The sequence below is a fragment of the Chanodichthys erythropterus genome, chromosome 4 (assembly GCF_024489055.1).
Source record: "Chanodichthys erythropterus isolate Z2021 chromosome 4, ASM2448905v1, whole genome shotgun sequence".
Taxonomy (NCBI): Eukaryota; Metazoa; Chordata; class Actinopteri; order Cypriniformes; family Xenocyprididae; genus Chanodichthys; species Chanodichthys erythropterus.
In genome coordinates, this window is record NC_090224.1 from 1,082,030 (window position 1) to 1,093,980 (window position 11,951).

General features: G+C 37.9%; 2 protein-coding genes across 7 annotated transcripts in view; one reads left to right on the forward strand and one right to left on the reverse strand.

Annotated features, from left to right (window-relative positions):
* ankrd6b (ankyrin repeat domain 6b) overlaps positions 1-10,347 on the forward strand; it is a 49,830-nt gene extending 39,483 nt beyond the window's left edge. For 4 of the 5 annotated variants that reach the window (XM_067383578.1, XM_067383579.1, XM_067383580.1 and 1 more), the window contains one exon: positions 687-5,314. In XM_067383578.1, coding sequence (XP_067239679.1) covers positions 687-1,180 — 494 coding nt within the window. In that variant the 3' untranslated portion in view covers positions 1,181-5,314. Of the gene's footprint in view, positions 1-686; positions 5,315-7,849 lie in introns of those variants that run through there. The other variant, XM_067383581.1, reaches the window with a different exon arrangement.
* On the reverse strand, positions 5,734-11,698 carry lyrm2 (LYR motif containing 2). Of its 2 annotated transcripts, none has more exons than XM_067383585.1 (3): positions 11,403-11,539; positions 10,360-10,500; positions 5,734-6,554 (listed from the first exon to the last, which is right to left on the reverse strand). In XM_067383585.1, the coding sequence occupies exons 1-3, from the start codon at positions 11,445-11,447 to the stop codon at positions 6,474-6,476; spliced, it is 267 nt and encodes an 88-aa protein (XP_067239686.1). In that variant the 5' UTR covers positions 11,448-11,539; the 3' UTR covers positions 5,734-6,473. The 2 variants fall into 2 exon arrangements, with proteins under 2 accessions (XP_067239686.1, XP_067239685.1); XM_067383584.1 differs by lacking the exon at positions 5,734-6,554 and adding an exon at positions 6,568-7,494 and having other exon boundaries at positions 11,403-11,698.
* Between the last annotated feature and the right edge of the window lie 253 nt (positions 11,699-11,951).

An 11,951-nucleotide genomic window follows, 5' to 3' on the forward strand; every position in this document is an offset into this window, starting at 1 on the left:
TCCTCTCTCTGCAATGTCTTCCATTGTTGTTGTAAAAAAAAAAGGTTCTCACCTGTGGTCTTTTCATAGTGCTTACATCATGATTGAAGTGTTAACAATTAACCACTGAGGTGTTTGGCCAGGTGGCACATGTAATTGGCCAATTAGCTCATGTAGTGTCATTTTGAATGGCAGTGTTTTGAAATGGCAAACATGTGACTTTATGTCAGATTGTTGTGTCTTATGCAGAGAACTGTATTTAGTGAATTTAAAAAGTGCTATTTTGAAATGCAAAATGTGTGTAAAACAGAAAAGGTGTTTAGACTTTTGGAGACTTGAGAAGAAGTTTTGCTCTCTGTGTGTCAGTTTAAATAATTGTGCTGTGCATGTCATTTTAGTGTGTTAGCAATTGGAAAAAACTGTAATTTCGAACCACTTCTTTGGTCCAATAAGCCATCTGGAATGCTAATTGCTCATTCGGTGCTGCACAAGGAGCATTAGTGCTGCTTCAGATGTGGGTCTTGCATCATCAACCCAGAACTGGACTTCAAGAATCGAACATCACTACTTTACACTGGGGTCCTGATTGCCCTGTTGGGGTTTATTTTGTGAAAATAACTTGCCGGTTGTACATTTACTTCATCACAATTGCAGCCGGTGCTAAGTGTCAGGACAAAATCTTCTTAAGCTTTTCTTTTTCTTTTCAGATAAGCAGTCGTCACAGAATCAATCTGCGCCTCAGTCTCCTTGTATAGTCCGGCCTAAACAACGATCACGGGCTTGTAGTGACCCCCATAAAGTGCAAGATGAGCCTCAGGATTCAAGTCTGGAGCTGAGACGTGTCCTCGATCAGTGCTGCGAGCAGGAATGTGTGCTCGATCACAGGAACCTCAAAAGACGCACCCAACAAAGAGCAAAGACCAAACAAAACGCACAAACCTTGACAAGTTTAGGAGACAACCGCACCACTGAGGCTTCCTTCGCCCAGGAGCGGGAGAACATGCATGCGCTGGAGGTTACGCAGTACTTTTTTGATGCCGTGACTCTGCAGATGGAGCGCTGGTATGAACGGAAGATTGAGGAAGCACGCCGGCAAGCCAACCAGAGAGCCCAAGCCGACAGAACCGCCCTGCTGGACAGAATAAGCTACCTTGAAAATGAACTCAGACTGCTGAGAACTAACAAACAGGAGGAGAGCTAGTATATAAGATACCACTGGTGTAGCAGACACTGTAACTCACGAGGTTCCAGATGGATTAGTGAAGTTTGATAGAGCAGCTAACATATGTAGATAACACTGCAGTAACAAATGTCAGGAGTAGTAGCATCTAAACAAAGTTTGAGCTGAAACGTACTCTACACAAGTGCTTGAATGCAAACACTTCTCGATTTCGCTGCTTGTGTTCTGAAATTTGCCAGAACACAATTCATAATGAAGGGAAAGTAGCAGCACTATACAGTGCAACAGTTGAATTCTGGAAGTAAAATACCCATTCATTTTCTCCCTAGGGCAGGGATGGACAACTTCAGTCCTGGAGGGCCACTGCCCAGCAGAGTTTAGCTCCAACCCTAATCAAACACACCTGAACCAGCTAATCAAGGTCTTTAGGATTAGTAGAAATTTATAGGCAAGTGAGTTTTTATCCAGAGATGGACACTGGCCCTCCAGGACCGGAGTTGCCCATCCCTGCCCTAGGGGAATTTTTTTTTTTTTTAACAACAACATAGTAACCTTTAAAGACATACCTACTGTGAGATAAGAGGTTGTTAACTGTTATATGCTTTTGTTGAAGCCATCCGTTCGCCTTATTTCAACTTATTTTTAAAATACTTTTTTAACAGCTGAATTTGAAAAACTACATTCCCCATGATGCTGTCCATAAAATTCCACCAATCAGAGAGCTGCAGAGAGCAAATCATGCCAGAAATGTTTGTAGGAAACGCCCACTACCATAATGCACCAAAAACTATAGTGTCAAAATATTTAGTCAACTCTGAAATCTAAATTAACCATTCTTTTTTTTTTTTATAGACTGATGCTGTTTATAATAAATGATTTATCCATGCACATCATTCGTTTTTTCAAATTCATATGCCTTCTTCAATCAAAAACACTCACCTCCCCCTCGAAACGACGTATGTTTCGGCGGAGGGTGGGACTAAATATCCTCCACAACCGACTGCAAGCTGACTTTCAGATCTGCCTCCATATTTAGTTAGCAATGCCCAACTTCCTACAATCCAGTCAATTCCCAAAAGGCGAAATCAAGGCCCGCCCTACATTTTTCTCATTCCAGAAGCCATATCACTCAGAGATACGTCACAATAGGGAAGAAAAGACGAGCCCAACTTCCGTTTCTTGCCGACATTAAATGTGTATACACATATAAATGCATATTTTGCAATAAACATTCTATAGATATATTCAATAACTTTAAATTTGATTGTAGTTTTTTCCCTCATCAAAGCTGTTAAGTACAGCCTTGTCTTTTTGTCCGATTTTCAAATAATTTTTGGCTTCAAATCAAAGTTTATGCTGTTGTGATTCACCTTGTAGTTGGTTGGCTTGGTTCATGGCTTATAATTCTTTAACGAAGACTTTTTTAAAAAAGAAAATTAATGGAAAAAATACTTCCGAAGCCAAAAAATACTTCCGAAGTGGGCGGGTCTGCTGAGGTTTTTTGCCACCACAGAAAAGCACCACACTTTATGCATGCTTTCAAAGCCCTGTTCAAGAATTTGTGTCTGCACTTGTGTGGATTATGTGTCTGGCTTTACAGTCATCATGACAAATCACCACCAAAGATCTGCTGAAACTCCAGATTTTAACCTCTGGTTAAAATCTTCTGATTTCTAAGCTACACAAGCTCCTGATTTCTAAGCTACATAGACATTTCTGTTTCATTGTAAAAAGAAAATTCAAAGGAAAAAAACTGTTTTCCTAATTATATAACATAGCATTAAGAATATGGCATGAACACTATTATTCCAGTAGTAATACCCAAATTTAGTCAAAGGGTCTAAATTATGCCTGTATTTTGATAGATGTTTGCCAGATCATATAAAATCAGTGAACAATGGAACAGTGACAAAAAAGTAACAAAATCTATCACAGCAAGCACTGTGATAAAACAAGTATTAGTTTATTTTGACTTTCTTGCACAAAATGAAAGGTCTTAACCTGTGATGTTTAATTGACAATATCAATGTAGTTTAAATTGAATAGTTAGAATTTTTCATATTTCATTTGCACAATATTGGAAAGATAAGTAATCTAATTTAAGATTTTTTTTTTTTAATCATTCATTCAACAAAATTCAGAACACACGGGTAGGGAAAAGTAAGTCTATCCCTTTTTATGGTGAAAAGTGTTGGGGTTGGTGTAGTGGTAAAAATTAAACCACTGAGCTATGATGTCAAAGGCACTTTTCACCAATGATTCAGTTGAGCCCAGTGAGTGTCATTTCATTTTGACTTCAAAGATTCACAAATGTTGACTGATTCTATCACCACTGTGCACTTGATCAAGACACTTCACCTCACACCACTCCATGAAGTCTGAACATGTAATCTGTAGATCGTTGTTAGTACTGAGATGAAAAAAGAAAAGAGAAATCACGGTCACTATGATTTCAAACCGCCGTATAAAATTTCTTAATTGACAGTGATTATTGCTGATTTTGAACTATGTAGTCAATGTGTTTGACTGTGTCTTGATAAATGTTAACAACTAATATGTAATGAACACTTTTTGTTTTTTATATACATGTACAACTACTTTAATTGTTTACAGCTGCTTTAAAGGGAAAGATATTATTTACTATGTCATACAGCTGTATGATCTGTAAATCAAAAATGAATGTTTAATAAACTACATCCATGTAAATTTGTAGACAAAAAAAACAGTGTCCTTGGCTGGAATCACCAAGATTTTTAGTGATGGATGGGCCAATTTTTTAATCTATAATATAGTGTATATATAAACTTCACACATCACAACACTGAAATTGTATCGTTTCATACATAGTCTATATATTTCATTATTATAGATTATTAAAGGGTCAGTTCACCCCAAAATGAAATTCTGTCATTAATAACTCGCCCTGCTGCCCTCATGTTGTTCCAAACTGTTATACTTTCATTCATCTTCGGAACACAAATGAAGATCTTTTTGATGAAATCTGAGATGTCTGTCCTTCCATAGACTGCCTTTGCAACTTGATCTTTAAAGCTTCAGAAAGTTCATAAAGAGATCGTAAAACTAATCCATATGAATCTAGTGATTTAGTCCAAATTATCTGAAGAAACTCTTTTTATGATGAACAGATTTAATTTAGGCTTTTACTCACATATAAACCTTGATCAGCGAACATCAACCGAGATCAAACCTCTTCCGGAATCTCAAACATGCTGCGTAACAGACGACAATGAACCACATTGGTTATGCAACATGTTTGAGCTTCCAGATGAGGTTTCATCAAAAAGTGTTTGTGCTCTGAAGATGAACAAAATCTTACAAGTTTGGAATGACATGAGGGTGAGTAATTGACAGAATTTTCATTTTGGGGTGAACTAACCCTTAAATATATTACATATTAAGCTGAGTGTGCACTAGTCCATTACTTGCCTTTGAGTAGTTTAAATACAAGAAAACAATGGCTTACATTTTGCAAATTTCCACCAACATCTTTCCCTTGATGCTTCACTATAGGGATGTTGTGCTCTGTTGGTAATCAAAGGGTTTCCTCTTGTAAACTGCTTCTGTCTGTCAGTCAATATTTCCCCATGACAGACTCTAACTTCCTTAGGACATCTCCGTTTGCTGGGTTATTTGAGGGATGTGGCCAATTTGCAGAGATTTACGGTTGTTCCACATTTTTCTTCAGCTTGTACTGATGGATTTTAAAAACGCAGCTGAGGTCGTCGTGCCCTAACAGGTATTTTTCAAGAACGGTTTCAGATCTGCGAGGAGTGACTATTGGTGTTCACAATGTAGTGTTTGCTGGGATAATAACGCATAAAATGCGTGTATTTGTTCTGAAATTATGCAATATTTCAACTACACCAATTAATTACGACTCCGAAGTGAATGTTTTGCTTTAGTTTTTATTAATATTTAGCAAAGGAAAAGAAGTACTCATGTATTATAAATATACTAAGTAGATTATATATATATATATATACACACACACACACACACACACAATAAAATCCTTTTTTTTTCTCATTATAGTGTACTTTTTGTTAAAGGGTTGGTTTACCCAAAAAAACAAAATTCTGTCAACATTTACTTACCCGGGTGAAAAAAAAAAGTACTTTTCTGTAATGTACTTATAGTGCTCTATTTTCGTGTACTAATTTTGTACTTAAGAAGTACTAAAGAAGAATTTTTAGTATATTAAGATAATCTTAAGAACATCTAAGTGTACTCAACTGTGCTCTTTTGAGACACCATGAAATATGAGCTAAAATGTGCTTTTAATATACCATCTCTGTATTAAAAAAATGTATTTAGATAACTTACAGTACATTTGAACTCAGTGTACTACAAGTGGTAGCTAAATATATTTTTTAAATACAGAGATAGTATATTAAAAGCACATTTTAGTTCATATTTCATGGTGTCTCAAAATAGCAGTTGAGTACACTTATATGTTCTTAAGATTATCTTAAGAAGTACTGAAGAAGAATTTTTAGTATATTAAGTACAAAATTAGTGCACGAAAAAAGAGCACTTTAAGTACATTATAGAAAAGTACTTTTTTTTCCCACCTGGGAACCTTCATATTGTTCCAAATCCATAATAGTTTCATCCATATTCAAAACACAAAAGATATTAATGAAACCTGCCTTGAGATTTTTGTCCCTCCATTTAAATTCCGACAAAGTCTTCTAAATAGACACAATCACTTCTTAAGATTTAATTTATGCTTTTATTCATGTATAATCCCAATCCCAAAACTCGGAGCACATCAAATCTAGTAAATGGAAGCTCAAACATGCTTCACTGATGCGCAACAACCAATGAGGGTTTTTTTTTCTTCATGTATCATGCAAGTGTTTATTTGTCTACCATATTTGATGTGCTTTATGTACTGTATGTGCGCTGATCAGTTTATATATGTATAACAGCGGAATTAAATCTGTACACCATATAAAGCGATCATATCTCTTCAGAAGACTTGGACTGAACGGCTCGATTTATATGGATTACTGTTATATGGATTACTGTTTATATGGATTACTGTAATGTCTTTTTAAAAGCATGATTTTTTTTATAGACTTTCAATGGAAGGACAAAAAGGATGAGAGATTATCAAAAATATCTTCATTTGTGTTGCGACGATGACCGAAAGTCTTATGGGTTTGGGACGACATGAGGGCGAGTAAATAATGACAGAATTTTCCTTTTTTGGTGAACTATCCCTTTAATAAATGGTGAACAGTTCAGTTACATTTCCAGTTAAACTCAGAACTGGAAGTCTGCTGATCTTCTAGCATCCAGCCAACGAGAGAGATTTTCTCAAGTCCTCCAGATGATTGTTTGCTTGAGTGATCATCATGCGAATGACATCCTGAGGAGGAAAACCATGCAATATTTACAATGAATATAAAGGGGGAGGATGTCATAAATAAAACTTTTGGCAGCAAACTGATATCCTTCATTTTCTATGAGAGCTGGAGATTTCCAGCTACATGTGCGACAGAAAACGTTGGCAATATGACAAAGTAGAGCTCAACTTTATGCAAATGAGAAGCAAAGAAATGCAGTGACTGCCAATGGGAGCACAGAAAAGTGATCCGCTGTATAATATATTTGGACACTGTAGTATGGCAGAGTAAGAAACAGGACTTCAATCACACCTGTCTGCGACAGCGCAAGAATCTGTAAACAGCCAACAAATGACCACAAGCCATGGTCAGATTCTTTGTTTATCCAAATTAAAGACTCTGAGGTACTTCCTGCTTGTCAAGCAATTGTGCAATCACAGGACAGCCCATTTACAGGAAGCAGAAGCTGTTAATTGATTACTTGAAAATTTAAATTCTCAACCCACTTGAACATGAACAAAATCTATGTGGGGAACTTTGTCATCCTCCAGTGAAATGCCCAATCACATGGATTCCTATCGAAAAGACTGGATTTCACACCTTAAAGCGGAGTTCACTGTTCACGTTTTCTGGCATTAAAATTTAACGCCCCCTTTTTTTCTCCATACGCACCTCTGTGCATACACATCTTTGGAGGGACGGTTTTGGAAGGAGGGCGTGTCTAACTGCCATGAACTGCTGTTGGTACTATTTAAATAAAAAGCCAAAAAGCAATAATGGCATTCACGAGTTCACACTTACTAAGTCAGATAGAGTGAATGGTATGCTTATTTGGTGTGCTGTCCGAGGAGAGGGCTCCGGGCCTGGCATTTGGCGCAAACCCAGAGTACTCCCCCCGTATTTCTGGCTGTGGTAGGAACCAGCCAAGAGTGAGGAGTTGGGGTGGTGGAGGGTTGCTGAAAACTGTTGAGGAATATTTAAAAATTAAAGGAACACTTTGAAAACACATCAGGTCTCAATGGGGAAAAATATCATGCTGAATATCTATTCTGATATGGATTGGGTAACATGTTAGAAATGAAAAGATGCCACATCGTTTGATGGAAATGAAAATTATCAACCTAAACAGGACTGAATTCAAAGACACCCCGAAAATCAAAGTGAAAAAATTATGCAGCAGGCTAGTCCAAATTTGCTGAAATTTCATTGCAGCAACTCAAAATGGTACTCAGTAGTTTGTATGGCCCCCACGTGCATGTAGCATGCCTGACAATGTCTGGGCATGCTCCTAATGGTGTCCTGGGGTTTTTCCTCCCAGATCTGGACCAGGGCATCACTGAGCTTCTGGACAGTCTGAGGTACAACCTGGCGGAGTCGGATGAACCGAAACATACTGTCCCAGAGGTGTTCTATTGGATTTAGGTCAGGTGAGCATTGGGGCCATTCAATGGTATCAATTCCTTCATCCTCCAGGAACTGCCTGCATACTCTCGCCACACGAGGCCGGGCATTGTCGTGCACCAGGATGAACCCAGGACCCACTGGACCAGTCCTGACAATGGGTCCAAGGATTTCATCCCGATACCTAATGGCAGTCAGGGTGCCATTGTCTAGCCTGTAGAGGTCTGTGCGTCCCTCCATGGATATTCCTCCCCAGACTATCACTGACCCACCACCAAACCGGTCATGCTGAACGATGTTACAGGCAGCATACCGTTCTCCACGGCTTCTCCGGACCCCTTCTTGTCTGTCACATGCTCATGGTGAACCTGCTGTCATCTGTGAAAAGCACAGGACGCCAGTGGCGGACCTGCCAGTTCTGGTGTTCAATGGCAAATGCCAATTGAGCTCCACGGTGCCGGGCAGTGAGCAAAGGGCCCACTAGAGGACGTCAGGCACTCAGGCCACCCTCATGAAGTCTGTTTCTGATTGTTTGGACATTCACACCAGTGGCCTGCTGGAGATCATTTTGTAGGGCTCTGGCAGTGCTCATCCTGTTCCTCCTTGCACAAAGGAGCAGATACCAGTCTTGCTGATTAAGGACCTTCAACGGCCCTGTCCAGATCTCCTAGAGTAACTGCCTGTATCCTGGAATCTCCTCCATGCTCTTGAGACTGTGCTGGGAGACACAGCAAATCTTCTGGCAATGGCAGATATTGATGTGCCATCCTGGAGGAGTTGGACTGCCTGTGCAACTCTGTGGGGTCCAGGTATTGCCTCATGCTACCAGTAATGACACTGACCCCAGCCAAATGCAAAACTAGTGAAAAACAGTCAGAAAAGATGAGTAGGGAAAAAAATGTCAGTGGCCTCCACCTGTAAAACCATTCTCGTTTTGGGGGTGGTCTCAGTGTTGCCCATCTAGTGCACCTGTTGTTAATTTCATTAAAATCAAAGCAGCTGAAACGGATTAACACCCCCTTCTGCTACTTAACTGACTAGATCAATATCCCAGGAGTCTAACTGACTTAATGCTATTCTCTGATTAAAAAGTGTTCCTTTTGTCAGCGCGCCGACATGTAGCGCCAATGCACTTCAGGCTACCCGAGTTCGAGTCCCAGCTCTTGGTCCTTTCCCGATCCCATCCCCTTCTCTCTCTCCCACTTCGCTTCCTGTCTAATCACTGTCTTATTATAATAAAGGCAAAAACGGCAAAAATAAATCTTAAAAAGAAAAGAAAGTGTTCCTTTAATTTTTTTGAGCAGTGTATATAGGCCTATATATCCTCTCAGGATAGACGTGTTAATTGATGATGACATGTTGATTGGATAGATCATTTGAATCGGATTGATTGGACAGACATGGATCTTTGAATCTTGTTGAGCAAAAAGAATCATTCTTTAATAAGTCTTTCCACTTTCTCATGTGTTATGCAGCACATTTGTGCTTCCGCAAGAGGTTTGTTCTTCTTGAAGCAGGTTCAGTTGAGCTTCTGTTTATGTTCGCTGATCAATATTTTTATGTGAGTAAAAGCCTAAATTCAATCTGTTCATCATATAAAGCAAAGGAGTCTCTTCAGGAAATTTGGACTAAACCACTCAATTCATATGGATTAGTTTTCCGATCTCTTTATGAACTTTTTGAAGCCTCAAAGTTTTCATTGCGTAGGCTGTCTATGGAGGGACAGAAAGCTGTCAGATTTCATCAAGAAGATCTTCATTTGCGTTCCAAAGATGAGCGAAAGTCTTACTGGTTTGGAACGACATGAGGGTGAGTAACTCATTTTCATTTTTAGGTGAACTTTCCCTTCAAGGCCTCATGAACGCAATGAACGTTAACAATAAAAATAACCAAAACTATATTAATGTCCACACCAACACAAGCTAATATTCTGTTTATTATAAGCACACTGCAGTTTTGTCATCTGTCACTTTAAATGCTCAAGCTCTTTAAAGCAGGATGAATTCTGATTGGCTGTCTGATTGGCTGTTTTTATCGTTCATCAGCTGGAAAAAAAATAGCTTTCCAAAAGTTATTCTAACATTTGATTTCTCTGTGCCATTAATGTTATAGTTGTGGTGTGAACTCTACTATTCTTTTATATTTAAAATGATTTCAATGTTATCTTTATGGTTATAGTTATCATCCTTGGTGTGAATGCATCTTTAGGGTCTGAGTCTGCACAGGAAACAGAAATAATTAGTTCACCTCCCAAGTCTCTCCTCCGAGTCCGAGTCCCTTTTGTTCACATGATGCTACGTTTATTTAGGAATTATCATTTACTTATCATTAAAATTATGTTACGGGGAAAGAAAACTTGACTAACATTATAAGACTTGAAATACAGAGGTGTAGAAAATGTCCGTTTGAACAACAAGTAGAGCCCACCTGGTCTGTTTCGCTCTTGTTCCTCTTGAACTCCTCTCTGGCCCAGTCTCTCAGATACCTGCGATCAGACTCGAGCGGTATTTTGCGGATGGTTCGGAGCAGATCTCTGTAGATACCCAGAACCTTCTGTCTCTGCAAAAACTGACCACAACACCACATGAAAATACTTTTATCCTACAGCTGTCTGTGGCTGTCGTAGTCATGGGATGCATTCTTTTTAATTGTTGGTCTATATTCGCTTATTTTTGTATTCACTTTTTTTCAATCAATGAAATATTGTGAAAACAGATGATACAAGGATAATTCAATAAGTACTAAACATTTAAGTAAATTAACATTGGGAAATAACATAATCCAAAAAAAGGAAGATATAATCCAAAATATAGAAAATAACACATATAAATAGGCACAGACAACAATTAACAAATTCTGATATATTCAAAAGTTTGTCATACAATTTAAGAGTTTTGACACTTTTTTGACACAAAAAAAAGTGTCATAATTAGGCAGTTAAAGTCATTATATTTGAGTATTTTTAGGAAAATGTATATTCATGAATAAAATATTTTACAGATAAAATTACACTCCTATCTGTATTATAATTAAAACGAGAAAAAAATAAATTATATCACGTTAAGGCAAAATCTGTTTCGGGTTTTTGAGGCAAAGAATTTTGATAGATCAAACCAAAAATCTTTGATAAGGGGACATTAAAAAAAGCAAATGATCATTATGTGATAGCGTTAGTTGGCTATATACAGTGTTTTATGTAAAATTCCAGTAGGAGTAAAATCTGGGGATATAAAACTTAAATATTAATATTCTATTAAATAATTTTGTTCCCTGTGATTCGCTTTCTTGAGAGTAACACATTTCTTGTCATTTTATTTCTACATGTATGCATTCGCATGTCACATAAACGTCTTTGGTCGTTGAGTCCCATTCCGTTGCGTCGTTTTTTGAACGCGTCCTAACTGCTTTTACTGTGGAACTTATCATGATCTACACACACGTTTTGGTGACTAATTGTAAGTGATTTTTACCTGTTTGAGACTCAACGCAGCTGGTGGTAATCGAGACACTGCCATGTTGAAGAGCAAAGGGGGCGCAGCGAACCAACCGACCCAGACCTTGTTTTTGTTTTTTATTGGTCAGAATCAGTGACGTCGCAATGTTCTTCTTCTTTTTCTTCTTCCGTATTTTATGGCGGTTTGACTGCCTTCCTTGTATACCGCCACCTACTTGAATAATGTCTAACTGTTAATCACATTGATTGCATAACTGTTTTGAGTTTGAATTTAACAAAACTGAAGAAGAGTCATATAAAAGGAGAGTCCAAGTGCCCAGAGAACACTTCAAATATCAACCGTGGAAAAATATTTGCCTTCTTCAACTGGGAAATTGTTTATATACTGTATTATTCTATATTCTTATTTATGTTTTATTGTTTATACTGTCATTTTCATGAAGAGTGCCAATTGTTCTGCAGGTCAGGTTTTAGCTGATTATATAAGTAACATAATAATGTATTTCACTTATTAAGCAATAGCTTTACTCTATTTTATGTATTAATTTTGACTTAAATGGTCATT

Coding starts and splice junctions, on each gene's coding strand:
- lyrm2 (XM_067383584.1), bottom strand. CDS start 11,447: ATGGCAGTGTCTCGATTACCACCAGCTGCGTTGAGTCTCAAACAG. Junction 10,501..11,402: donor CTGCGTTGAGTCTCAAACAG/GTAAAAATCACT, acceptor TGTTGTGGTCAG/TTTTTGCAGAGACAGAAGGT. Junction 7,495..10,359: donor ACAAGAGCGAAACAGACCAG/GTGGGCTCTACT, acceptor ATTCCTCAACAG/TTTTCAGCAACCCTCCACCA.